The sequence below is a fragment of the Gallinula chloropus genome (assembly GCF_964237585.1).
Source record: "Gallinula chloropus genome assembly, chromosome: 12".
In the NCBI taxonomy this organism is placed as follows: domain Eukaryota; kingdom Metazoa; phylum Chordata; class Aves; order Gruiformes; family Rallidae; genus Gallinula; species Gallinula chloropus.
The window spans coordinates 776956-804558 of record NC_140097.1 but is presented as its reverse complement, the minus strand read 5'-3'; the positions used below and the strand labels follow the sequence as shown (position 1 = coordinate 804558).

At 50.3% G+C, this 27603-nt stretch overlaps 1 protein-coding gene across 1 annotated transcript; it reads right to left on the bottom strand.

Annotated features, from left to right (window-relative positions):
- Positions 1–476: 476 nt before the first annotated feature.
- RAD18 (RAD18 E3 ubiquitin protein ligase) lies at positions 477–27140 on the bottom strand (the record flags this gene model as incomplete). The annotated part of the gene is made up of 11 exons (XM_084269543.1): positions 477–496; positions 1801–1935; positions 6254–6314; positions 6993–7069; positions 10753–10937; positions 13024–13123; positions 15224–15576; positions 23351–23421; positions 24699–24760; positions 26809–26890; positions 27081–27140. 11 exons carry the CDS (start codon positions 27138–27140, stop codon positions 477–479), a joined length of 1206 nt encoding a protein of 401 aa, XP_084125669.1.
- Between the last annotated feature and the right edge of the window lie 463 nt (positions 27141–27603).

Sequence of the window (27603 nt, the reverse complement as noted above, 5' to 3'; positions counted from 1 at the left end):
AAGAGGGAAAAAAGGAAAAAGAAAAATGTGTTTTGACTCTGTACAGTTCCACTGCTTCTGGGAGAATCCAAATAAAGCAGGTATGGAATGCAAGGCAAGCTGTGCTCTTCTCAGCACCCATGCCTTCAGACAAGTCCTCAGCCCACTGCTTTAATACCAGTTTAATACAGAGGCAGCCACTGGGGAAATGGGCTTCAGACATTTCTTCCTTCACCCCTAAGTCTGCTTTTCGGCTTGCTCTGGCTGCTGAAGGGCTTTCAATCAGTTAACCAGCCACAGATGTTTGGCCCAACACTAGAAGCTGAAATTTCAAAGACAACTGAAGGCTCAGCACACAAGGAGTGCAATAATCACTGCCTACAGGCTGGCCAGGACCAGCGAGGTGGCATCGTGTCCTCCAGCCCACAGGACACAGGTCAGGACACCTCACCTGGGGGATTTTCTACCCAATCACTCTTTGGAGAAGTGATTCTGCCTCAGTTGGGCTTCTCAGGGTCTGCAGTTCAGTGCACAAAGGAGAAGCTTATGCAGGAACAGGAACCCAGGGATCAGAGGAGCTGAACTCGCCCCAGAGCACAGCCAGAAATCACTATTTCCCAGTCTGTGGCTGTTAACTCCCAACACGCTGGGGCTGTCTCTGCTGCACAAGGGGAACATCACTGTAAACTATGTCAAACATGACAGAGTTTATCTTTTGAGATCCCTTAATTTTTACCCTTCCCATGGCAAGGCTCATGCATTGTGTCAAGGTCTGCAGGAGATAAGGATAAAACTCGTATTGTTACAACAGTATTTTCATTCTTGAGAGCTCTGCTAGAGGAGACAGCACAGCAGACAGCCAAAGATTCATTCCATTCAACTGAGGAAGAGCAGGGATTTGTGAGAGCTGATGCCAGCTAAGCTGCTGTATTTTCCCAAGGATATGGACAACGGCACATCCAGTTCTGGTCAGCAGAACGCTCTCCAAACCCAGAATCCCAAACGGATGGTAACCCCCCAGGCTGCCAAGGTGGAGGAACACTGACAAACCTGCACTGCCAAAGCAGCCAGGAGCACACACCCAAGGCGACTGACCCAGCCTACAGGCAGCAAGGGAATGCTCAGTGGGCTCTGACCCGGCGCTGTGGGGTGTGAGGGTAACACACGTACACTGGGTGTACTCTTGGGTGTACTCATACAGGGCTGGGTAACTGCAGCTGTGTGTTCCCACTTCTCACTGTATCAACATGACATGAAGGCAGTTACAAACTCAGAGGCAACAAACTCTGTCAACAGTCTGAAAGAAGCCAAAGTGTTTTATTGCTTCAACCTCAGGACGAATCAATCCCTGTCCCAACCCACACAAACCTCTTTGCAGCTCCAACCTCACACCTCCGGTCACACTGATGATGCAGAGAAGCTGAAACCCAGCACACAATACCCACGACTGCCTTTGCTGCAGAGGGCCACATGCCTACTCCCAGCAGCCTCAGCAGATCTGGATTGGACCCCAGATCCCATTTCAACAAGCTAATTAAGATACCCACCCAAATGAAGCACATGCACAACAATCCCACTAAAATCAAATAATCTATATGTTTATTATGGGCTGTGCTTATGGACCACACTAAGATCAATGACAGGTATTTCTCTGTCCTGAGGCTGAAGCAATAAAGTCCATCTTTTTAGGGTGTCTCATTTTTATGCTCCCCCCACCTGGGAGCAAGGGGGAAGAGCCATAGGAGGAAAGAGCATTTCTTAGGGAAACCCCCTTCACAGCATGGATTGAAGGGGGACACTGTATTGAACAGCATCACTAACCTGTGGCCACTGGCAGTGCTTTGGCAGTGACATCTTCCTTGCCTTCAGCACCTTCTGCTTTCCTCTTCCCGTTTTTCTTCCACCGAGTATTTATCTGATCCACCAAAAACTGGAATTCACTTCTGTGCTTGTTCCCTGCAACACAAGAGTGCGTTACTGATGGCTGCCCAGGGCCTCAGGGGACACCACAGAGAGCAAAAGGGATGTGAACAGAAATAACACTGAATTACAGCCGTTTCTGTTACGGCCAGTGCAACCCAACACATCCCTGCACTGTGTTCTGTGTTGTATTAACAGCCCCAGGCTGTGTCTGCGCTTCCACAGCCACCCAGCAGGACAGTCAGGACACTTGCACAGATGAAAACTTCATTTCTGCACAGAACAACTGTTGTTTATTTCTTCTGTTATCTGCCTTTCCCCCCTCCCCAAACCTGTTAACTATTGCAGCCACCCTCGTGCCAGCACTTAACACTGCAGGCACTGGGCACGCTGGAGGCGAGGAGCGTCTCGAGGATGCCCTCAGTCCGTGGTGGAGTTCTGAGCAGCCCTGTGAGGATCACTCTGCTAGAGGAGGAGGAACAGCTCAGGGCTTCAGACCAGCTTCGTGCCCTTCCCCACTGCTGCAGCACAGCACCGTCCCACAGCCCCATGAAAGGCTGGCTGCGCTGCCTTGATTCACATCCCCTCAATCACAGCTAATCCCTCCCTGGCCAGCTCCTCGCTCCCAGCCACTCGGTATGCCTGAAGCCATCCGCTGGTACTCAGTCATGGTGTTGTTTTTTAATCCAGATACTTCAAATTCTTCACTGGGAAGTTCTGGCTGGGAAAAGACCTGGGTTCCTCAGGCAGAGGCTGCGAATTGCCTAACCCCCACCACGCAGGCAGGGAACACGTCCTTGTCCCCACCGAGCACACCAACGCCTGCTGAACCTGTGTGCGTGTAGCTACCCACAGCCAGTACATCACCAAAGCCTCTCAGCAAACATCCCAGTGAATCAGGTCCCTGGAAATCAAGGCTGCTTTCCAAAGTGGTGCAGGGAGAGGCAGGACCAACACCAACCTTCCCCACAGCTGCAGCACAGGCACTGACAGGTTTCCAACCCACACCCGGCTCCTCAGGGGACAGGTCTCCATCCTCTCCCCCCTGCTCCCCATGCTGTCCCATGCCTCCCAGCAGGGTCTGGCTTCCCCCGTGAACAGCCCTACCCTCCTTGACTGTGACACCTTCTCTCAGCATTGCTTGGCCTCAGCATCCTGCTTGGCACAGCCAGGGCACCTGGCACTGGAGATGGGGTGGTCCAGCACCCCGAGGAGCCAACTGCTGCCTGCTGCACAGGGTACAGCACGTTTAAATACCGCTGCATCTCACCCAGATCCACGTCCTGCTGCAGTGACAGGAGGGGGAAAGCCAAGATAAAATCCTATCACATTCTGCCCCACAGATTCCAAACCAAGTCCCTCTCCCCATGTAGCTGAAAACGCCACATAAGGTCAACAACCCCCCTGATAAAGGCAGTTCTTGCCCAGAGTCTTGTGCTCGAGCCACCGCACGCTCCTTACGTAACTCCTCTGGCACTTCAGTTTTTCCAGCATTACTATTCCTTGTTGTTTTGTTTTATGGTGTAACTACAAAGCTTTTCAAGTGAAGAAGAAATGTCCTGGCAGAGCAAGGCGCTATTCAGAGACGCTGTAAATCAGGGCTGGCTGGAACCACGTACCACGCACGCTGCGCAGAACGACCGGCATCTCGATAATAAACCAGCCCCAGATATCATTACAAACATTTAAAACACAAAACATAAATCAGGACGCCTCTGCACCACACTGCAAATTAAAAGACTTATAAAAAGAACATGATTTTTTTCTGAGCACATGAATTTCTCCCCCCCCAGATCTGTTTAACCCTTTCCAGAGGCCTGAGCAGGACACACGCAGGACGAGGGGGTCTCGGCGCTCCCGAGGAGCAGCTGCAGAGCATCCACTGCACCTTCCAGGCACAGACCCCAGCAGCTGCTCAGGCAGAGCTTCCAGCTCCCATACAAACCACCCACAGGGTCACCCAGCCAGACTATTCACTGGCATTTCCAAAGCACACCCAAAGAGCAGAGAACCCACCCACCCCAGGCCAAGGAGCAGCGTGCAGCTTGCTGAGAGCCTGGGGAATCCCAACGCCACAGGAACACATAAGAGGGGTTGATCCCAGCTGGCTGGTCTCACTGGGCAGTGTGCTGTTGCACAGCTCTGCTGGCAGCACGTGTCACAGGGAAACACAGAGCAGAAAGTACATGGTGGGGGGGTTATTCACAGCTTACACCAGAGATAATCAATTCGTTAATTCAGCTCTGAATTAGGGACCTAGGGAGCAGGTGTTGTACATGAAGAGGAAAAAACCCACCTTCACCGTTTAACAAAGCTTTCTTAAGTCCACCTGTGCCACAGTGAGAAAAGTCTTTGGATAAAAGTTCTTTTAATCTGTCCCCTACAATTCTTTCTGATGCTTACAATTCCTTCCCTACTGCGTTTATGAGGAATAATTTGCTGACACCAGTTAACACTGACCTCTCTGGTCAGCACTTTCTTAATTTCAAAGCCATGTGTTCCCATTAAAATATTTTCCTATCTTCTCCTCTTTCCTACTTTTACATTTAGGCTTTTACACTCTGGCTGTCTGAGACTCATTAATTCATTTGGACATCCTTTTAACAGTATAAACTCAATTAAATCCCTAGTTTTGGGAAATTAGGATGGCATTTACATACCTGATGCTCTAAAACATGCACAGCAGATCAAGACAATAAAATAATAGGCTGGTGACCCAGCAATGTCCCTGTGCAGAACAGGCTGGCAGGCTCACAGTGCAGCACTAAGGACTGATGGCCAGGCAGGAGCTCTGCTCTGGCCCTCTGCAGTCACTGAGCTTTGGGATTTGGTCTTTACAAGCCTCAGGGGGACAGTTACCCAATTTGAGAATTAATCTAGTTTAAGTCACTTCACTTTTTGGGTTGTTTGTTGGCTTTGCTTATTTTGTTGCTAGAGATTTCTGCATGGCCAGGGAGCAATTAACAACTGGTTACTTGGAATCAGGGGAGAACTCTTGTGATTCCAAACCACAAGCTGTGCATGTGCACTGAAAAAAAGATACATTCTCAGGAAGAGCAACAAAAAGCAAGGGAAAAAATTGGTAAAGATTTAGGCCCTTATTTAGCCTGCACAGAAACCCAACTAAAATCAACAAGGCTAAATCTAGCTGCGTTATGGAATAATTTATATGCCTGAAGCAACATGAGGAAGCACAGGAAATACGACTGTATTGCAGATTTAGACTGTATTGCAGATTAAAACACACCCTTAGGTGTCCTCAGGACTAGTCATCCCTCTGTGGCTGCACGAGGAGAAGTTTAACGTTGGCTGAGCATCGCTGCAGCACGCGGCAGCTAACTGCCACGTCTGAGGGTACACACAGCACATGGTGAAGCAACATGAGTGGGAACAACAGGGAAGAGTTTGGGGATGATAAAACCTAGGTACAGAGTAAGGCTTTTCTGTACAGCCTCACACGGGGTCAGGAAACCAGCTATAACAGTCAGTTTACACCACAACAGGCACAGAGTCCTGCTCATATGACAGCCCTGAGGAGCACACCCACTGCTCCCAGGGACCCTGCCAAAGGGAATGAGCTTTTTGCTTTGGAACTTTTGTTTTGTTGGGCTTTTGGAGGGCTTTTTGTTGGGTTTTGGGGTGAGGTTTTTTAACACCCAGTAAGTAACTTAATACCAGCAGGTTCATATGCTGCAAGCCCAAGTTCTGGCAAAATAATTAACCAAGAACTGGGAAAGAAACTTGCAAGAACTGGCAAAATAATTAACTAATTTACATGGGCCTCTGGGTATGTGCCAAAAAACCTGGGGCAAGGAAGGGTGAAACCTCACACACAAAGCATGATCAGCTTCCCCTGCAGTCACAACTACTCTTCTGTTCCTCAAAACCAGCATCAGAGCTGCACAGAGTGGGATACCACAGCAGAGCTCCTCTCCAGGTGACAGCCAGCAGCCCAGGCTGCTCGACAGGACCTGGCTGGCACACACTGCAGGGTCTCAGAGTCCTCTCACAACGTTCTGCTCCACGTTTCTGCCTGAGTGCTCCCAGTGAAACTGTTCAGCTTTGCATCACACATCCACTGAGGGACAGAACATCTCCACTCTGCTGCTCCTCACATCCAGCAAGGCAGCAGGACCATGAAGAAGGTAAGCAGAAACACATGGAGAGGCACTGAGGAGAGAAACAGCTTCCATCCCAACATCATCCAGCCCTGGCAGCGAGTTCTGTCAAACATCAGCACTTAACAGAGGCTGAGTCTCAAAGAGGAAGTTTCAGCCCAAACAGAGAACTTCCTGCTTTGATTTATTAAACATGAATTTAAAGCAAACTGAAGTTAAACTCGCATATAACTTACGGTAATCGGCATGGATCTCATCTATTTCTTCCTCTGTCTGGTCCTTTGTGAAGGTCAGGCTCTACAGAAATCAAACAGATGCTTATTTACAGAAACAAAGAGATGCTAAAGCTGCACACTTCAAAGCTGGAGACTTCGAACTGGAAGAGGGATCAGCTGTCTGCTTTCCCCCAGCAGCCCTTACTGTCTCACCCACAAGCAGCATGCACTGAAAGCTCGCACACATGCTGCCTCACTTTGCTTTCACAAAGTCAACAGGACTAAGCCAAGCTGTCCCATCTCACACCCAGAACCTGTGACCATGAAATATTTCCCAATAGTGTGCAAAAAACATGCTCCACAAGTCAGAGAAGTATCATATGTCATGGGAAAGGAACAGGCACTGCTGCTGATACGGAAGCAAGGAATTTACTAGCTAAATCCTAGAGAATTCTAGGAAGCAAAATACTCCCCACACTGCTGTGGAGGGTCAAAATCCTCCCAGTATGACCACAGGGAACATTTCTCAAGAACTTTTATTGCAGTCAAAACAATGCTCATACTTAAATGGCTTGGGCACAGGAACATCAGCAGCACACACAGAACTGCCCACAACAAAACCACGTTGATCCTAAGACAGTATGTGAACTCCAGCACAGGACCCAGGAATCTGGGAATTCCCATAATAAAGCAATAGACAAACACATTCAGCACCCACTCTGCTATTCCCCCTTTCTGAGAACAAGGACAATTCGCTTACGTTTTCACCAGGTTTATTCGATTCAAGCTGAGCCCGAACCTTCTCATTCTTCTCCAGCTCTTTAACAAGCTCTGCAACTGTTTGAAAACACAAGGAAGGGATGACTAAAGCAGGACCTGTTAACCAAAGAGATGCAAGAGCAGTGACAGAACCACTATGAACTTAAACCACGAGGAGATGAGGCGGCATTAGATCTCCCACAGTGAAAACCTGGGCCCTGGTGATGGGCAGACCCAGACACCACGGGTGCACATGCTGCTCAGGGGTGTTTGCTCAGGCAGAGGCACAGGGGGCGAGGCTGGGAGCGTGGCCCTGGCCCCCAGGCCCTTGCAGCAAGCCCCCTGGCACTTGCCAGCAGCCGGTACCTGGCCACCTCCCAAGCAGTGGCTTTCATTCAGTGTATAAATTCATGGGACAACACAGTCTCTGCAAGTGGTGTCTGCATCTTGCTGTAACATTTCTGTGGCACACAGGCATGCCTTGTATAAAAACTTTCCACTCCATAATGCATCCTTCAGCGGAAGATAAAATAAGGACATCTACTGTTTACCTTACTTTTACCTCCAAGGACTACCTGACAAGGAAACACAGAGCTGTCTGCAGGCTTGTGTCCAAAACCCATACTCCTAAGATGAATTACAACCTACTTGAACATTAAGCCATCCACCTCAATGGCTTATAAACAGCCATCCCTGGGGCTGCTTACATTTTAACTAAGCCCAGAGCTGTGCAGGACCCTGCACAGTTTATTCTGACATTTACTTTTACAGAGCTGTTTCTGCACTTAATCATTTTCACAGCGCTACTAGGTAGCTGCAGGCAGTTATTCAAACAAACCTTTCACTAGGCAGTGCAGTAGCCAGAGGACAAAAGCTTATTAAGCTGTGAAGGAATAAACCTGTTCAAATCTGGGTTAAGCAGAATGCAGGAATGTGGTGCCTGTGCTGGCTGGGAAGCTGGGCTACTCACATCACACAGTGACCTGGGGCTCGCTGTCACGCTGGATTTGCACCCCTGCACCTTCTCCCTCTGGAAAGGGGTGCTGCACCCCAAGTCAGTACCACTGGCACTGCTTGGGGCAGATGAGCCAAAGGACACTAACACCTCGTGAGGCTCTTCACCGAGCTAGGCAGGGCGAGGGATGCAGACCCAGCCCTGGCACAACTGCCTCACCAGCATCAAGTAGGGAATCACCTCAAGAGCTGCATCCCTCCAGCACAGCCCAGGCCAGCTGAGAACCACCTGCTCTGCACCCCACCAGCTCTCACACGCCTTGAGCTGCTCCAGCCGAGCCAGCCTCCCCTTCTGATGCCGACCTTGCAGCAATGCAGCCCCCCCACCCTGCCTTCCCCCTCTCCCTGTGCTGCCCCAGCTCCCAGCCTGCCCACTCTGCACGTTGCTTCAGGGCTGCTCTGCTCCTGTTTCACCATGGCACAAGAGTGTGCCCCTGCGACCCACAGCAGCTTTACAGCTACTCCTGTGGCTGGGGAGACAGAGGGGTGTTGAGTGTTTAATTACATTCCCTAATTTAACATAAATCATGGAAACACTAACAAGTGCTGCTGTTCCTGCAGACGACCCTCCTAAACTTCCACTTCCAAGTCAAACACAGTCCTAACTCCATGTGCTGGTTCTCATCCCAGAGACTTCAAGCCCTAGTAAATGGTTTTTGAAAGCATGGATGTTTATTTTCTGAAGTGCTCAGGCATCAACTTAGCAGTGCCACCTGGCACCCAGATCACTTCAGCACTTAACCCCCTCAGTCAAGCTCTTACAGGTTAACAGAAGAACATGAAAACCAGACAGTGCTGACTGCAAACGTGCTTCTCTCACACTTGCTCCCACAATCCAAGCAGGGCTGGCAAGTGAAATCAAGATTTCAAAGAGCAGAGCCTGAAGTTTGGCTGCTAAATTCACACTCTACAGTCCTCACTGACCATCTTCAGCTTTCACAGAGCACAGCATATTGGGGGTGCTGCCACTCAATACACAAGCTGACACCAAAACCATGCTTTATTTTGAGTGCCACAGCAGCAGTGGTGGACACTGGGCATTTCCACCTCCCTGATCACATTTAAGTCCAAACATGCACAGAGTTAATGAGATTTTCATATTCACTTGAAATAAAAACTCCCCTGAACTCTGGAATGTGATCAATGCCACCTAAGAAGTGAAGTGGGTTTCACCATGTGTAAATGTGTCAGCCTTCTCCCAGGGATGCTCTCACCCTCTGCCCCAAGTTATTCCTGCTACAAAACAAGCAGCAAACAGCAAATACAAAGTTCACCCCATGCCTGGCACACTGCCTGACCGTGGCAATGTGGGACTCAGCTCTGCACCAGCAGCTCCCCAGCACCCTGCTCACTGCCCTGCTCACCAGTGTGGCTCTCAACAGCCCCACTGCCAGTCAGACCACAGATTTATCTGGTCCAAACAGTTCTGAGGCCTTCAACACACCCAGCACCATTGGGAACTGTTAACAACGCCTGGAAGAAACAGGGAACTTGAGCTTCAGGATTCAAGCTTCTCTGTAAACATGAGAACTAAGGAGATCAAACTGAGGGCGAGAACAGTATTTCTCATCTCTCCACCTCTGAGGTAAGAGGGGCCAGGTCTTGCCCGCAGCGACTGGCCTGTGCTACAGACCTAGCAGTGCTGAAACCCTGCAGCAAGTGAAATACCAGCTATATGAGAATTTCCAGGACACCAAGGGCTGTGTGGCTCCCAGGAGAGCTGTATCAGAACACCATCCTGTTCAAAATTCCTGTAAAAGGACTGTTTGCTGTAAGCTTCTAAGCAAATAAAAATACAGCCATAAATCTGGTGTCTCACCCACGCAGGCTGGTGTGCTCACACTGTTAGCTCCATCGCTCACAGGACTGGGCTGAGCCATGACAAATGGCATCTCTTACAGAGAAGTGCATTTCCATCTTGCAGAAATCAGGACATGAGAAGATGAGCTGGGACAATCCTCCCTCTGGCTTGTACACGCTATCAGAAATGTAGAACATGGCCAGGCTGCCTCCAAAACCAGCAGCACCCACACCCCCCCCTCAGACATCACCCTCCCTGTTCCAGCACTGCAGTTTCCAGCACTGAGCCTGAGCACATGCACACAGCAGACTGCTGCTTCAGGGAAGTTTATAGTGCACTCACATTAGAGACTAAAACACGTTCTCCTCATCCCATACAGCTGTTTAATGCTAAATGTAGTCTGAGCTTAATTGTATAAAATTGCTGCCAAACACCTAAATGGATACAAACTCCAGCAACACCAGCATGTTCTTATTAATTCACTCTAGCCTGACCTGCCATCCCCTACAAGAAATCTCATTTTGAAATTAACTCCAACAGAAATATAGAAGTCTTGGCACAGAGGAGGAAGAGAACAAACAGACCAGGGAGAAATGAACAATCCATTTGCTCCTAAGGACCTCAGGCATTTCTGATCTTTCCACTGCCTTGGAGGCACCTGTTAAAATGCACAGTCAATAAACACACAGTGTTTTTCAGAACAGTGTTGGTAAACCAGGAAGGATCAAAGAATTTTGACACAGATTTACATCCTCACTGGATACTTACATAGCCACACATTTCTGGGTTTATTACGTTACCTTTCTTTGCATTAATCTTGATTTATACAAAATAAATTCTTCCAGCTCCACTTTTCAAACCACCAGCCCCATTCCTACCCTGAGGATGGAGATATGCAAGCAACTAGTTCATGCTGGTAACAACTTTCCTACAACTCCTAGCTTACCTGGTTTGGGGTTTAGAGAATCACACTGGGCATTATACATGTGCACAAACTCCTGGTGCCTTTTCACGAGCTGCTGGCGGGTCCCGCGGGTAGACAGACCGTGTTCCTTCAGCTTCTTCCTCAAGTCACGTTCAGACAGCAAGTTGTAAACCACTTTAGACATCGGCTTCCTCTTGTGAGCAGAGCTGCAGAAGGAAAAGGAATCAAGCTTTTCAAATTAATACTCCTATAAGAATCAAAATCCTTGGGGATTTCACCCACTCTGGGTAAGAAATACCCGAGAGAATCATCTCAGCCATGACCAACTCAGAACCAGCTACACAGGGTATCACAGACACCACAGCTCAAGGAAGCCAGAACGCTTCTTCCAGCTGCCTCAAGGAAAACCCCAACCGTGCAGAATTTACCTTCCACTCCACCTTATGTCAGGGGAGCTCCACATCCTGGCACAGCTAGGGAAAACATCTTAGCTACATCTAAATGCTGTAGAAAACTCATGTCCTGGCTCAGTCTCCCCTACACCTCCTGGTGAGACACACTCAAACTCCCCACCCTTTAACAGCACCAAAATCCACCTCCTGCCTTGACCATCCTCAATTTATTAGTTACAGAACAACAGCATTCAGTCAGAAGCTTTTGCTGCAGGAAGAAAATAGAGCTCTGTTACACCTCTCTGAGCCCCAGAGAAGTCAGCAGCTTCCCACTGCAAAAGAGACTGACTTAAACTGTATTCAGCACTTCAACTGATGTTGAAAATAAAATTCACAGTTAAAAAGAAAAAGAAGGATTGCACAAAAACTGTCATTGATTCATTTATCCTCATACAGCCCCGAGCAGCGCTGGCCCCAGAAAGATGCATTACCACAACAAGCACTTCAGGAAAAGACTTTTGCAGAATCTTTTGGGAAAAACAAAAAAACATTGAATAATTACATCTTTGAAAGCCCTGAAAAAGCTCTGTCTGTACTATAATTCATACAGAGCATGACCTAGAGGAGAGAGAGCAGCTTTGTGAGCAGCCACCACATAAACCAGCTCACAGCAGTTCTGAATCTCAGTGCTGGTGGGTTTTCCCCTCCTTAAGGCAGTGTGAGTGCACCTGCCTGTGGGAATTACCCCTGCACACGTTTGGGGCTCTAAACTATCAGTTCCACAGAAACACTGCTCAGCTGCTACCACAGCATCCCACCTGCTCCTGATCTGAGGATAGAGTGCTAAAATCCTGCAGAGAAAGACTAGGGGTGCACTGTGACTGAAAGCCAAACACCAGGACCAGGAAACAAGTGGCACACACAGCCAGGCCCCAGGGAGAAGCATCCTGCTGGTCCTGGGAGATCCAACCAGTGTGGGGAAAACAAGCAAGCTTTAAAATCCTGTTAGAGACATGGGCCTGACACCAAAGGAAGATCTGGTCTTTACCTTCATTCATTCAGAACAGAGGAAACACTAAAAACATCCCCAGTGATAATTTAAACACAAGATCAGGTTTCAGTATCAATTTATTCACCTTCAAAGCCTGACAGCTTCAGGCTGCATTCTAAGCACCCCTGGGCAAAGCAAGAGCTTTAACACACAAGTGCTTTCTAATTCATGGCTCAGAGGGATTGGAAATGCAAGCATACAGTAAAAACACATGCAGTAAGAGTCCCTCACAGCTCTTCACTCTGATCACTGAGAAATAACAACAGCCTGAATTTATGCTGGCAAGTAAACCAAACTGAACCCCCCACTCTGATGTGAATGTGGTGACCCAGACAAATTCTAGGGCAGAGGCATGAAGTTAAAGGCACACATCAATCTGAGGGAAACGGAGATGTTAAAGAAACAACCTTGGCTGGGGCAGCTTGAGAAGCACCACAGTGAGCAGAGTGAGGTCCCATTTTTATTGCTAGCTTGACAGCCAGCAAAGCATCTGTCTGTGCCCATCGGAATTGAGGAAGAAATTCATTCACCAAGTGACAAATGGGACCAAGTGTTTTCTGAAGAGAATTTTAATGCAGGTGAGCAGAAGTGTGATGAGAATAATGTACACACTAAGCTTGTTAAATTCTTTAAAACACTGCCCAGTGTTTTCTTGCCAAAAAGCAATTCTGCTGGCAATCCACGTGCTTTCCAGAGAGGGGAAAGTCACCACTGTCAGATGTATGCAGTGATTTCTGAGCAATCTGTACAGCAGGTAACCAAGGAACAAACAATCTGCTGTATTCTAACCCATCAACTAACATTTCAGCACTGCAGAGACATATAGAAGTTCTTAAAGTTGTTTCTTACCTCCTGAGGCCATCCTTTTTCTCCTCTCGTGTCAAGCAGCTGTCCAGATGTTTGTTTATATATTGCTCTGGAATAGTAACCTCACACACAGGACACTCCACTGAAAGTGAGGGAGAAGTTTACTCACATGGGTGTCAAAGCAAAGAGCAAATGTTTTCATTTGAAAAACTGTTGATTGAAGAAACAAAAATCCAGAACCCCATATTTCTTTGGGTTTTTTAAAAATGTGGGACATGTCTCCAGAATCTCCACTGCTCCCCTCAATCCTGGCCACAACACTTCTCTCCCTCTCTAGGGCTAGCAGAGGAACTCTCCTCTTCCCTGCAGCCAGGCAGAATGAAAGCTCTAACAGACACCCAGAGCAGCACACATTCCACACAGAAACCTGGGGTAATACAAATATAAGCACAGTTCCACACAAACACCTTCCACTTCTGCAGTACTCCCCTCCTCAGGAACCTGCTTTGCTTTGATAAAAGCCTGTAGCACAAGCCTGATCCCTATTAACATGACACTCCCAGCCCATGGCTCTCACCAGGGCTGTCAGCACAGGAGTTCACAGGAACCCCACCATCCATCTGTGCCTTGTACTCAGGACAGTACTCAGACAGGGAGACTTTGACTCAGGCTCAGCAGCTCACAAAAGCCCTACAGCACAGGCCCACCCAACTCAGAACTCCTCCTGCACCCTATTTTCAGGAAGCACCTATAAGCATTACCTGTACAGACAGTCAGAAAGCACAGACATGGAATACTTGGCCTTGGCAAGCACGTCCTGCCTGGCATGAGAGGGAAACTCCAGCACACAGAACGAGACCCTCTGCCCGACACCCTCTGCCCGACACCCTCTGCCCGACACCCTCTGCCCGACACCCTCTGCCCGACACCCTCTGCCCCAGTGACAGGGAAGGTGGGTTCTGTTCCAGAGACAAACCAAAAGGCAGAAGAGGTTCTGAGATGTTGCAGGAGCTGAGTGAGCCATCTGGGAGTGCTGCCTTGCAATCCCTGACTCCCAGGACATCACACCCTAGCCAAAGGATAAAATGCAAGAGCTGGGACAGTCCCATTGCCACAGCAGCTCTGAGCAGCCTGCCAGCCCACTGGAAGGTAACACTTCCACCAGAGCATGGGAAGAGGGAATACTTACTGAAACCACCCCAGCATCACCTCATTCACATCTCATTTATCCTGCCTGACCAGCTCCTTTGCATTTGTGGAAATCCTTCCAATTAATGCATGCTCGTGGATGTAACAGGGTCATGAAGTGGTCAGCAAGGGAAAACTTCAATCACTCACAAATACATGAGGGGTAAAATTTAAGTTACTAACACAAGCAAGCTTGATGCACAGAACCAGGAGACATAAGCTCTGGCTATGTCGATGCCATTTCGTAAGGCTCCCTTCTGGGTGCAAGCCATCTGTAAGCAGTATTTACCCAGCTAATGAATAAATATGATCTTCAGAGTTCCAGCAGAACGAGTTCTTAGACAGAGGAGCAGATAAATAAGAGTAAGAACCAGTGCTTTACCCCTGCACGGCCCTTTGTTTCACTTTAGGCTTTCAGTCGTGCCGACAGGACACCTGTTCTGTCGGAACCCAGAGGGTCATTCCCTTGCTGCAGCTGATTAACATCAATGGGCATTTTCCTGCTTCAAATAAAATAACCTTAAGGCTGCAGAGTTACAGAAAAATAAAGCAGATTATTCTGCAGAGCGCACAAATGGGAACATTAACAGAGCTGAAACCAGGGTCATTTTGATCACAGGTGCAGCCCTCAAAAACAGGTGATAAAACACCTGGCTTCCAGTTACACAAGGATACGAGTGGGATGAGCATTACGATGACTGTCTAGTCATCAGGGGGAAGGAGAAAGTTACTTCGTGTTTTACTGAGTAAGTCTGTTGTGCAACTACTGTTTTTTAAGAGTCGTTACTCAAAGCAGAGGAATCTGTGAGCACTCAACTCCATTTAACTACGTGGCACCAGCCCAAATTCCCTCACCAGGCGCATGCCTGCAGCAGTGCTGTCCCACACCAGCAGCCAGGGGCATGGAGCACAGTCCAGCTGAACAGAAGCATCTCAGTGTGCCAGCACAGGGAAGGGAGGTGGATGCCACCTGCTGAAGGTACTCTAATGCACCCAGCTGCTACCACAGGTTTGGGGAAGAGAACAAGACAGAAGCAAGAATTAAGCATCTCACCTTTCTTGACTGCTTTTGCCACAGACGTAGAAGGCTTTTCATAGCTTTGGGTGCAGGCAGGACCATCCTGTGACCCCCCTTCGCTGTCTTTACCATCAGCATCTGCAGAGCTGCTGCAAAGGGTATGGTCTTCCTTCTCAGTTTTGAGACTCTGCTGATCTGCTCCTGCCAGGCCATCTGCCTCTGTGGAGATGCAAACGTCTCCCTTTTTCAGGAAACTGTCGATCACTGGCACCTCTTCTTTTGGCCAGGAAACAGGACTCCTGACGTGGCTTTTGCCAGCTGAATGGCTGCTACAGGCCAGCGGCGATGAAATCAGCGGAGTGTCCAAGACCAACTGGAACAGCTGCTGTCTAGAAGCATCCATAAAAGAACATGCAGTTAGCTGCACTGGACAGTACCAGCTTTTCCTTGGAGAAGGAACCAGAAGGAAAACAGATGGAGCTTCTCCTCTGCTCCTTCCTCCCTCTCTCCCCTGCTCACACACAGCACTTGAGTCGGCTAGCCCATGCGAGCCAGGCAGGAGCACACTGGCTGAGCCTCACCACACAGGCTAAGCATTACCACAGCCCAGCACTGTGTCACCCAGTTGTGACAGAGGACACCAAGGGGCTTAGCTGAAAGCATTCCTGTATTCCTTCTGTCCCTCCGTACTGGGGGTCTCCTTAGCTCTGCCAGCCCAACTGAACAGAACCCCACCACGAGGTAACAGCACACATATCAGCTCCTATGAGTTACTGTCAGGTGACCCACACTAGCTCAGTCACCCTTCATTGACAATCAGCCAGAGAGCACGAACCCTGTTTTTTTCTTGCATAAAATAAGGTGAAGACCTAACCATGCTCGAGAACTTCAGTCCCCACCAGAACACACACCACCCATCTACACGTGCTCTGCTTCCCACTCGCACTCCCCCCTCCTCAGGGCTAGCAAGTGTTAAGACATGAGTGAGACAGAAGTCTCTCTGCAAAGAAATCAGCTCGTGCTTTAGCAGCAGGAGCACGGCAGCAGCAGCAGGCTCATTCTCCTGCCTGTCTCATTAGTACTGTAGCTTTGAGCAAATATGAAGCATTATAGAGTCACAGTTGTTCTACTCAGCAATTGCATAAGACCTTGCAGACGTGTTCTATTCCTACCCCTGCCCCGGGGGGGTTGCAGAATACTGTTTATTTCACACAGATCAATCTAAAATAGATTAAGGCAGAGAGTGTGTTCTTGGCAGGGCGACCACAGCAACGCGCCTGCCTGGCCTGCCCGCACGCCCCGTGGCTCACTCCGGTGTCAGCACAGAGGGCAGGCTCCCCAGCTCACATCAGTGATGGACAAGACACACCTCCCACTCTGGGACACTGCTACTTGGACAAGAGTCCTCCACATCCTGAGGGTCACAACGAAGTTCCTACCACCCTCCCACAGGCAGCCAGCAGAAGTGCCCACACAATCCTTCACCCCTTTCCTTCACTGCTCCTCCATCATCCCGTGGCACCCTGCGTGCCACTCCCTGCCCAGACAGATCTGTAGCACCAGAGTGCTTCTCCTTCCCACCTGTAACACATTGACTTTTCCAAGCAGTAGAATTTTTACTACTGCCATGGCTCAGCAAGCACACACTCCTTCTTTACATGCCATGGCTTCACAGCTTTGATTACGACACAGCTCACTGCACCCGAGATGACAAAGCCTGTGAAGGCTGAGGGTCCTCAGCAGGCAAAGTTTTCAACTCAGGGAGAATAAATAACAGTTAAAATAATGTGGGTTACAATTCCTTTCCTGTTAAAAACAAAAAGGAAAAGGGGAGATGCACCTACAGAGGGACTGTAGGGGATGCACCTACAGGATGCACACTACCACCAAACTGCTCCTTACAGCACTGTCATGGAGACATGAGGCCCTTCAGAAGTCTGCAGGGCAGCTGTGCTCTCAGGGTTTAGACTCAAAGACCTCTCAGTGCTTCTTAGAAAATGTTTCAGTCTTTTCAGGTAGAGATCTTTCCCACCTGAGAGAGCAAGTAATGAAAAAACTGCCTGTACGTACATCAAACAGGCTCGTGTAAGTTACCAGGTACCCCACAGTTACACCAGTTGAGGAGAAGCTCCTGGTGAAGCACCAGCCAGCTCAGCACACCCAACACACTGGGCAGCATTCTGAGCCCAATCTGGAGTTCCAGTTTCCTGGATTACTGGGTGCACTGAGCACCTCTGCCAGTGGCAATTCATATCTGGCCTGAGAAACTCTGCCTGACCCTTTGCAGTGCAAACAAGTGCAATTAAGCGTGGCAGCAAAGCTATGTTTTCCTGTCTGCTCATGCCTAGATAAGGACTGGAAGTTTTGAAGGAGGTTAATCTCCTGGCTGACACAGGCACAGAGTGGTCTAGCTACTGCTGGCACAGGATCAGCTCTGTGGGGAGCTCGGGAGCTACTTGAGGGGAACATAGAGAGTGTCCTCACAGAGCCCTGTCCCACCCCTGCTCCCCCCTGGCTGGTTACACAGGTATTCTGCACCCAGAAGTACCAGCACGTTCTGAGGGCGTACGGCTGCTCAGCACCCCACCAGCATCTCAATGCACTGCAGACAAACACACAGCACTCTCACCTTCAAGGTAACAAATGTCTCAGCAGACCTGTCACATCCCCAGTGCTTACATTCCACAATCAAGGTCCAAACCAAACCAATTAGTTGCCTTCTATTCCTAACACACTCAGGAAAAGTTTAATCCCCAAAAGGATGCAGCTGGGGGTCTACCAAAGATGTGCTTTTTCACAGGTTTTCTTCTCCCCTTTTCAAACAAGGCATTTATCTCCTGGATACACAAAGTGTTTACTTCTTCAGACTCCCCCAGGTTTTCATGCAGGCAGCCTAGCAATGAAGTAGACAAAGCCAACACACATCTTAGCATCGTTTCCCTCTGGCTGTCGAGCACCCAGTTTTACAGAGAAGCCCAGCACCTTGTGCCCAGCTGGCTGAACTCTGCAGGGGTCAGATAGAGACACATCTGTAAATGTGATTCTTTGGCATCATGTCTCAGTTTAGTCTTTCCATAAAACATACAAAAGATGCAGCCCCAGAGGGCAAACCCACCTGACAGATCAGCCAGCTGCCTCTATTCACTGCCCTCATCTAGAGGGCACAGTTGATCTCCCTCATCTTCCCAGTGTCTTTTCTATTCCCTCTGAGAGCTCCTCCTCTCGTCAAAGTAACCTGTTCTACCTTTCCTTTCCACTAACCATGTGTTTATTGTTCCTAACATGTATTCCCCAGCTACAATGATTTCCAAATACACTTCCCAGCCCATTCACACTAGCCAACCACACTCCTAAAATCCAGCTGTCCCACCAGTTCATCTTCTCACCACACTTCAGGCTGATCCACAGATCTTTCTCTCAGCATTTCCTTCTCTGGAAACAGGACAACAGCACAGCTTGCAGTACCTCCAGCTCTGCAAAGCAGAGACTGCAGCAGCCTGACCCATCCCTCAGCAAGGCCACAGCTCTCGGCTGGAGGTGTCCCTGGACCCGAGATGGGCTGCACACCCTGCAAGGGACAGCTGAGCCTTTGGGATGAAGGCTGGAGGTGGGGGCAGCTCCCTGACACACCACAGGAGCCTCAGAGGGCAACGTGTGGCATTTCTGCAGGGTGTCCTGTATAAAAGGATAGGCTTCTGACCTCAATAAAACACCATCTGCTATAAATCAAGAGTGAGAAACTGGGGGAGAAACTAAACAAAATCCAAACCCTATCCTAACAATGGTTTAATAATAAAGGTTGCTTTAATTACACCACTGGTCTACAAATAACCACAGTCTCTTCCTCATAGAGAACACACTTAGGAAAAGGCTTTCCAAAGGGATCTGATTTCTCCAAAGTATCAATGGAAAGACATCAGGGATGAGAATATGAAACTTGTTTGCTGAAACACACATGAAATCTCTGTGTGCTTTTTATTGTGGGAAAAATATAGCAGGTGCTGGTAGAAGTTTCAGAAGAGAGCCAAGTCCCAGCCTGGCTTTTCCCAGACACAGGTTTTGGGCCCACTGACCCAGCTCTGGCTGTGCAATGACATCTAGTGGTCCTGCCAGACTGGCACCCTGCACCCCAGCACCCTGAACCCTGTGGGACCCCAGGGATGGAAAAGCAGGAGCACCACAGGCACCCCTAGCACACTCCCCCCAGCACCCAGAGCTCTCTGACAGCACCTCCACCAGCTGCCTCTCCCTTCCCTGTACACCCCAGCAAATCACTCACATCTCTCTCATTACTCACAGAAACTGACAGTTGTTACTGGAGTGATTCGGATGGGCTCGACTAGACTGGAAGATTCATCCCTCATTCAGACAGAGGAGTCAGCAGAAGACATGCAGCTGGTGGAGAAGCCCACCCCCACCATCACAGGCTGCCCAGCTCACCTAGAAGCATTGGCCAGTTAAACCCCCTCAGCCCCCTTTTTGAAAAGCTCTGTGCCTGCTGGTGGGATTCAGCATGATCTCTGATCCCCTGAAGAACTGAACTCAGACTGATCAGTGCTGAAAGGTTCCAGCAGACCTGAGCTCACCTTCCTGGCTCTAAAGGCAGCACTGCTGACAACCCACAGTGAGCAGCACAACCCTTGAAGGCTGAAAGCTCAGTCAACAAGATGTTGGTGAGTCCTAACAAGCACCATTCCAGCCACCACCCAAATCCTCCCCTCAGACCCATCCTCCTTACGTGCTGGCAGGGGTTAGGATGGGGAGTTACACCTCTTAGTGTCACTGAAATGGACAGTCATGTAAATACACCACACACAGCACGCTGTCTCTGCCAGAGATGCTTTAACAGCAGCAGAATCATCTTGTAAAATTTGTTTTCTTCAGATCTATGAGACTGCAAGAAAAAAAACCCCAACCCCCAGTGTTGTCCTCCATCCAGATCCTGGCTCCCATTTTCTGGTCCATCTACTTCTCCCTTGCCAAAGCAAGCCAGTGGGAATCTGGTGCTTCCAGAGAAATAGAGTGCAGGGAAGAGATGGGGCTGTGAGTCTGCCTAGGCACAGCTCACCCAGGACAGTCCAAACTGTACTAAGGACAATTTCTGTCCTTGAAATCCCTTCTGCACTCCTCCTGGAAGTGTAATCAGTGTATTAGAAGCGCCAGTACCTGCTCTCCCAGCACTCGGAGGGGATGTGTTTATTCCTCTGACTCACTAGCTGTCAAGTAGCCCTGATTAGGAAACAAAGATAGAAACTTCAAAGCAAAAACATATTTTTCTTCCCTGTGGCAGAAAGTGATGTGTGCTTTTTTTCATAAAGGACTGCTTTCCTACTTCTGCAAGTATAATTCCAGTTTCTAGTGCTAAACCTTCTAACTAAGTGAAGCAGAAACCAACCATTTTCATCAAAATAATCTCTTAAAATGAATTTCACTGTCCTCTAAGAAAAACAAGGCCAGGTTGGATGGGGCTTTGGGCAACCTGAGCTAGCAGAGGGTGTCCCTGCCCATGGCAGGGGTGACACTGGGAGTGCTCTGAGGTCCCTTTCCACCCAAACCCCAACACTTTAAACTGCCTTCACTGCAACTTGTAAGAATATTGTCCATAAAGGAAAGATGGCACCCACAGCTCTCCTGGCCTGGTGAGCCATAAACTGCCTGCCAAGCACAGCATGAGCTGCAGAGAGTGAGCTGAACAAGGGCCCTGAGGCATGAGGGATGAGCAATGCACCCCATTACTCCTCCACTGCTCAGGGTCTTTGTGCACCCCCCAACACTGGGCAGGGACATGTGGATTCAGACCTATTGAAGCCTCCTCTACCTTTTCACCCAAAATACAACACTAATGGGTCACAATGAATGACACAACATCCTCCCTCTTACTGGCAAAGGTCAGAGCCCCCCAGCAGTGCAGGCAGGACACAGGGCTCCAGGCAGTGCTAGCTGAGCACCAAGGACCAGGAAGCTCTACTCCACCTACAACTACCTGCCAGGAGGGTGCAGAGAGGTGGGCGATGGTCTCTGCAGCCAGGGGACAGGAGATGGGACAAGGGGCAATGGGCTCAAGCTGCCCCAGGGCAGGGTCAGCTCAGCTGGGAGGGCAAAGTTCTTCCCTGGCAGAGCTGTGGGGCTGTGGCACAGGCTGCCCAGGGAGGGGACTGAGTCCCCACCCCTGGGGGAGTTTAACAGTGGGGAGATGAGGTGCTCAGGGATCTGGGTTAGGTTAGGATGGGAATGGTTGGACTCAGTGATCTTAAAGGTCTTTTCCAACCTTGTGATTCTACTTCTGCAGGAGCTGAGCCCTGCATGCACACAGGCATGAGCAGGATTGGCACCTGGCTCTGCTTAGCACCATCTCCATTCCACACACACCCTGACCCCAGAGTGCTGCTTTTACTCTGCTAAGCACCACCAGCATCAGCACCTCCTCTCCCTGCAGGCCTGACTGAAGTGTTTGCATTTCATGAAACACTGACAAGATTTAAGGCCTCGTTTGTGTAAGCACTAAACTACCTGAGGCTCAAAGTCAAGTCAGGATGGACGTGGATAGCTGAAAAATCAGCCCCCAGACCTGGGGCTCGGTTTGGGGAAAGGCCAAAAGGGAACAACGCAGATGGGGAGGGGGAGACAGAAGATTTGTCCCATACCAACATCCCCAGGGCAGAAACTAACAGGGCTCCCATGGATTCACAGCACTCATGTCTGATAACCCTCCCCAGGCAAGCAGCACTCCCCTGCAGCTCAGGACCCTCTCAGAGCCAACACGACCCCAGGCCCAGAAAGACGAACACAGGGTGCCCAGCATCTGAGGCGACACGAGGTGTATTTGCCATCTGTGCTCCTCCCAGGAGTCTGTCTTATTAAAGCACTTACCTTAGCAAGCCACTTCTTGTGGGGCCTCTCACCAGGCCCAGAAAGCAGCCTGCACTGGCTCCCTCCCACCTCACCCCCCAGCTGGTGCAGAACAGGGCACGACAGCTTTTCCCTTATTGATCTAACTTTGCATTGAGAAATTGATTGAACTCCAAGTCACAAAAGGAGAGATTATTATTAAACTACTCTGACTGGAGAGATTTATACTGATCCATTAAAGCAGTCCAAAAAAATTAACGTTTAAGATCCAATCTCATAATGGACCCAAGTCAGCACTACTCCTTCCCTGCAAAATTGGGCATTACCAGAAGAAAAAGTAATCCATTTATCACCAGGAAACACCAAAGACACAGCTCAAGCTAAAACAATGGAACTGGAGAATTCCAGTTCTTCAAATAATCAATTCAATCTAACAGCAGTCATACAGAAGATTAGATCTTCACCACAGAGGAACTCTCTCAAGAATCGTAGCTGTAAACTGAACTGTGCTTCCTATCACTTATGAAGCAAAGTATCTCCTTGACTTCAAGCTCCAAGTTCATTTTGGAGAGAGATGACAGTTATTTGTCTCACATAGACATGGGAACATCCACAAAATACCAGGCAAACCACTGAGCTGCTCCAGATCAAAAGAAAACAGAGATAATACAAGAAGTCTCACATCTACTGTGGCAAGTGTTTACCAAGTCATTCTTACTCTGCTGTTCCTGTCTTTTAAAGGGATGAGGAGACTGGAGAAAAACAGATTAAAAACTAAGGGAAAGGGAGGCAAGAACTCCAGGTGAAAGGACACTACTATGTTACTTCTCTTACCCAGGAAAACTCATGTTTCCAGTCTCTCCATACCTACATTCCCCTCCCAGTGACTTCACCAAGAGGGTTCTCCTGCTAGTTGACCATTACCACTGGACAAAGTCTTTCCATCCAGAATCTCCCCTCCACACATAGGAAGGGCCTTAGAAGAAAATCTTTTATTACATTACTTCCCCTGTAGAATCCTGACACATCTGCTTGTCTTCCTACATGTTGGAAGAGACTGTGACCCACCCAAACCCAAAGTACACTTACACAGCCCCCACTCATGGCACCAGCAGACAGTGACTTTCAGCCAGAAAACTGGAGGATTTTTCCAGAAGCAGGAACATCCATCTTTGTCACCACATGTGTGACACCACAGTTTTTCCACTCAGTGCTCACACTGCTCCTGCTCTGCTGCTCTCCAAGGATCCCTAGTCTGCTCACACCCCCCTTTGCAGCTGCCAGAGCAGAGTGTGGCAGGAGATGCCAGGTTACCTTGCAGAGTTAAAGCTCTTCACCAGTTCATCCAATATCCGGTTATTTTTCAGGTCAGATTCCGAGACTGCCTGTTAAAACAGAGAAAGAAAAGGAAGAAGAGGAAGGAAAACACCCAAGCAGACACTCAAATGTTGTGGAAACAAGTACCCAGAACATGTTCAGGCAATCAGTCATTTGTTTCTGGGGTCAGGACCTCAACTGCCCCCCACCACACCACTCTGTGAGTGACACAGAGTTAAAGTGTTGACACTTTTGCCCTGAAAAAAGTCTCCAAGCAACAACAGCCCCTGAGAACTGTAAGGCTGGGAAGTGATGGGTAACAGATAAAAATGAAACATACAACTAAAGCAACAGAACCCAGCACACCCAGCCTCCAACACTGCTTTATTGTAGCCCAATGCTAACGATTTTGAAAATCAAACCAAGGGTCCTCTGAACGTGGCAAGAGCCTTACACAACCAGGCATGAAAGCTGATGGAGACATCAGTCTCTCTTCCCATGAAGTGAAAAATATGAATTGAGATGGCTTTGCACATACAGTTCATTCTCTGTGAACAGTCCCTGGTTTTATCTCTCTGGCTGTCTCTGCTCTGTTTTACAAAGCCCTTAGTAACCCTGCTGACACCAGTACCTGTGCCTTTTAGGCAGTAGTAAAGCGTCTCCATCAAGCAGTCTGCACTTGTTTGACTGTTTAAAAACTGGCAAAGCTACAAACAGATCTGTCTCCCAGTCCTGAAGTCAACTCTGGTTCATGCTTTAGAAACACAGAAGAGAATTACTTCATTTTGCCAATATTCCTGAAGCACCATTCGTTGTTTTTAGGCAGCCTACCATTTGGGGGAGTTCAATAAAGTCCAACTGGCTTCAGATGACAGGTTAGATTAAGGGCTAGGATAAATTGCATTCTGTGGTGTTTAATCCAAACAGGCCTTTGAGTCAGATGGCAGTAACCACCCACCCCAGAGCGGGCTGAACCTGCCTCGGGCGCTTGTCCCGTTGAGCCCAGTTCTTGGGGCAAACACCTCCTTGCCCTGGTGTGTAACACAGCCCTCCTGTCCCCAGAAAGGCTAAAGGCCACCCAGCCAGGACTGAGAGTTTTAGGGGACCTGAGGACTCCTTACACAGACAGGAGCCAGCCCCAGGTGTGATGCTCCATCCACTCCTGCCCACGCTGGCAGCAGAGCAGCTCTGACACAGGAGAGCTCGGGTTGGGAAAGCACCCGCTCTGCCCACAGCACTGGAAGGGTGGCAATGCCTGACCATCAGGAATGAGCACAGTCCCAAGGGAGCAGCTCCCAAGATTTGCCAGAAAATAACCAAAAAGCCAGCTGAGGAAAACACTTACCACACAGCACGCTGGACACTGGGTTTTGTAGGACAGGAACTTGCGGATGCAGAGGGAACAGTCTGGAAAAGGCAACCCATGGTTTGTGGACAGGCATTCTCCCAGGCACGCTTCAACACCCTTACTGATGTCTTCTCTATCTGTGCAGTATCTACAGACTGTTGCATGATGCAGCAGTACTGAAAACAACCTTAATTCCACAGCAACACGGTGTATCACCACAGCAGAAAAGAACAATCCAGACTTGATGCAAGCATCTCCCAACTCATCTGTCCTCCTGCCCCAAGCAGATGCTGCCTTAATGAAATGAAAGTCAAGACAAGGAACCCCCAGCCCGATCCCACCACTCAAAGCAGGGCACTTGCACTGCTCACACCTCTACCACCACTTCATTTTTAACAAGACTGATGATGGATCACATTCATCTTCCTGCAGAGCCACAGACAAACCCTCCCTCCCCTTTTTTCCACATATGCTTCTTCTCCTTTCCAAAGCAATACTGAGCTGCTGTTGAGGGGAAAAGCTGAAGAGGATGGGAAGCAGCACTGGGATGCTAACTGAAAGACAGCTTAAACTATTCCCAAGAAAAGCAATTCACACCATCATCACAGGATGCTTCAACAGGCTCTGTGGTGAAACACAGAATAAGCTTCGTTTTGTTGTGGTGAATTTCTGAAATTATTCCACTTTCTCTACTTATCCACGAGCTTCCATAGCCATGTGGAGACAGCACAGCCAACAAGAGTTAAATTGTGCCATAAAGGTCACGTCCATCCTCACTGACTGACCAAACCCACTGTAAAACCACATCTACCAAACAAACTGCAAGCAGCACTGTGTTTCAGAGAGAATCCCAAAGCCTGAGTTTAAGCTGACAGCCACCACTGGATGCTTAATGTCAGCACCAGAGTGGAAGTACAGGAGTCACTGCCAGGAAATAGCCATCTCTGTTGAGTTTAAACTGGAAGCAGCAATCTCGTGAGAAGAAAGAGGAGCAAAACAAGCCTGGCAGGTGAAATCTCAGTGATGCCACAATTTACACACCACACATCAAAGACTACAGGTGGTTTTTTAAGTGAGCAAGCGATTCTGAAACCTGTTTAGCTGGAAGCACAGTAGTACCTTCACTACAGATTTAAAGAAAGGAAAATCCTGGGTGATGAAGAATTGCTGCCTCCAGCAGCCAGAGCCATGTCTATACAAACGGGTCAAACAGAGCTGGGTTCCCCAGCCCACCCTCCAAACAACGCTGGCCCCAGGCCCAGCCTGCACAGCCACACTGCTGCTGAGCTCTGCTCGGGAGAAAGACTCTGACTTCAGCACGCTGCCAACCAGCACCGGCTCCATCCCTTCTGGAGGGCAGTGCCCCGAGGGCTCAGGCAGCAGAACACAGAGCTTAGAGACCCTCCACTACCACCTCCCCCAGCCCCTGGGAGAGCAGCACATCCACACCCAGCGCTAGTGCCCAGCAGGCAGCAAGCAGCAGCTTATTGACACCACCCCAGCTTGCACGGACAGAGTTATCCCTCTTGGGCTGAGAGCATAAGGCATGTCAGGGCTGTGATTGACTCTGCCCCAGTGAGATGTCCCATCACAGAGGATGCCCACCTTCTTTCTGTGTGAAAGAAACACGAGCAGCACACCCATTCCTTCCCTGAGGATACAATCCAAAGCGCTGCCGAAGCTAAACCACCAACCGCCAGGAGAGCGACCTGAGTGCTCTCCATCATCCCAAACCAAGGAGAGGGGGAACTTTTAGCGGGCCAAACCCAGGACACACCTCAAAACACCTCCTCTTCTGCTTTCTTCTCGGGTCGCAGGGCCAGGACATGCTCCCTCCCGTGCGCACAAGGGGCTCTGGCACAGAACCTGCCAGTCTGAACCTCCGCAAAGCCACAGGCCGGAGGGAACCACCACCTCGGACCCCTTGACGGACCCCCCATCACCACCCCTGCCCCTGCCGAGGGGGGGAAGGCCCAGCGCCGGGCGGGGGGGGGGGGGGGGGAAGGCACAGCCCCGCCGAGCGGGGCCCGGGTCCGGGCCCCGCTCGGCGGGGCTGTGCCTTCCCCCCCCCCCCCCCCCCGCCGGGCCTTCCCCCCGCGCTACTCACAGTTGTGCGAGCACTGCGGGATGATCATGGCGATGCTGAAGTAGTCGAAGCATATCCCGCAGCGCAGCGAGTCATCCACCGCCTGCAAGGAAAGGCGCGGGGTCACGGCGGGGGCTGGAGCCCAGCGCCCTGCGGGAGAAGCGCCCGGGGCCGGCAGCCAGCGCAGCCGCCCGGGGACTGGAGGAGCGGGGCGGCCCCCATCGCGGTGCCCGGCCCAGCCCGCCACGCCACGCAGCGCTCCCCGCCCGCCAGCCCGGCCGCGCCTCACGCACCTTCAGCGGGGACAGGCTCGGCGGCCACGACGGCTCCAGCGCCGGCACCGCCAGCGCCATGGCGGCCCGACCCCCCGCCCCGGCCCCGGCCCGGCAGCTCGTCCAAATCCCCCGCGCTGCGCCCTGCGCGCCGACACCGGGCCGCGCTTCCGGCGGCGCCGCGGCTGCCGGGAGCTGTAGTCCGGCCGCGGGCCCAGCGCCGCTCTCCATCCTCCTCCTCCCCAGCCCGGGGCCGGGCCGGGCCGCGTCCCCGCCTGGCCACGGCCGCCGCTCGCCCCGCTCCGTGCCGCGCGTCGCGGCCAGGCCCCGCTCCCCGCACGCCCGCCCGCCGCCTGGCCCCGCGCAGGGCTGCGGGCTCTGCGCGGCCCGACAGCTCGCGGCCGAGCCCCGGGGCCGCGCCGCAGCCACCGGGACGGGGCCAGCGGAACCGGCCGCTGCCCGGAGCCACATCCTGCGGCCCCAGGAGGGCAAGAGCTCCCCTAAGCAGCCTCACAGCCCCACCAGCCCCAGGCGCGGCCGGGTT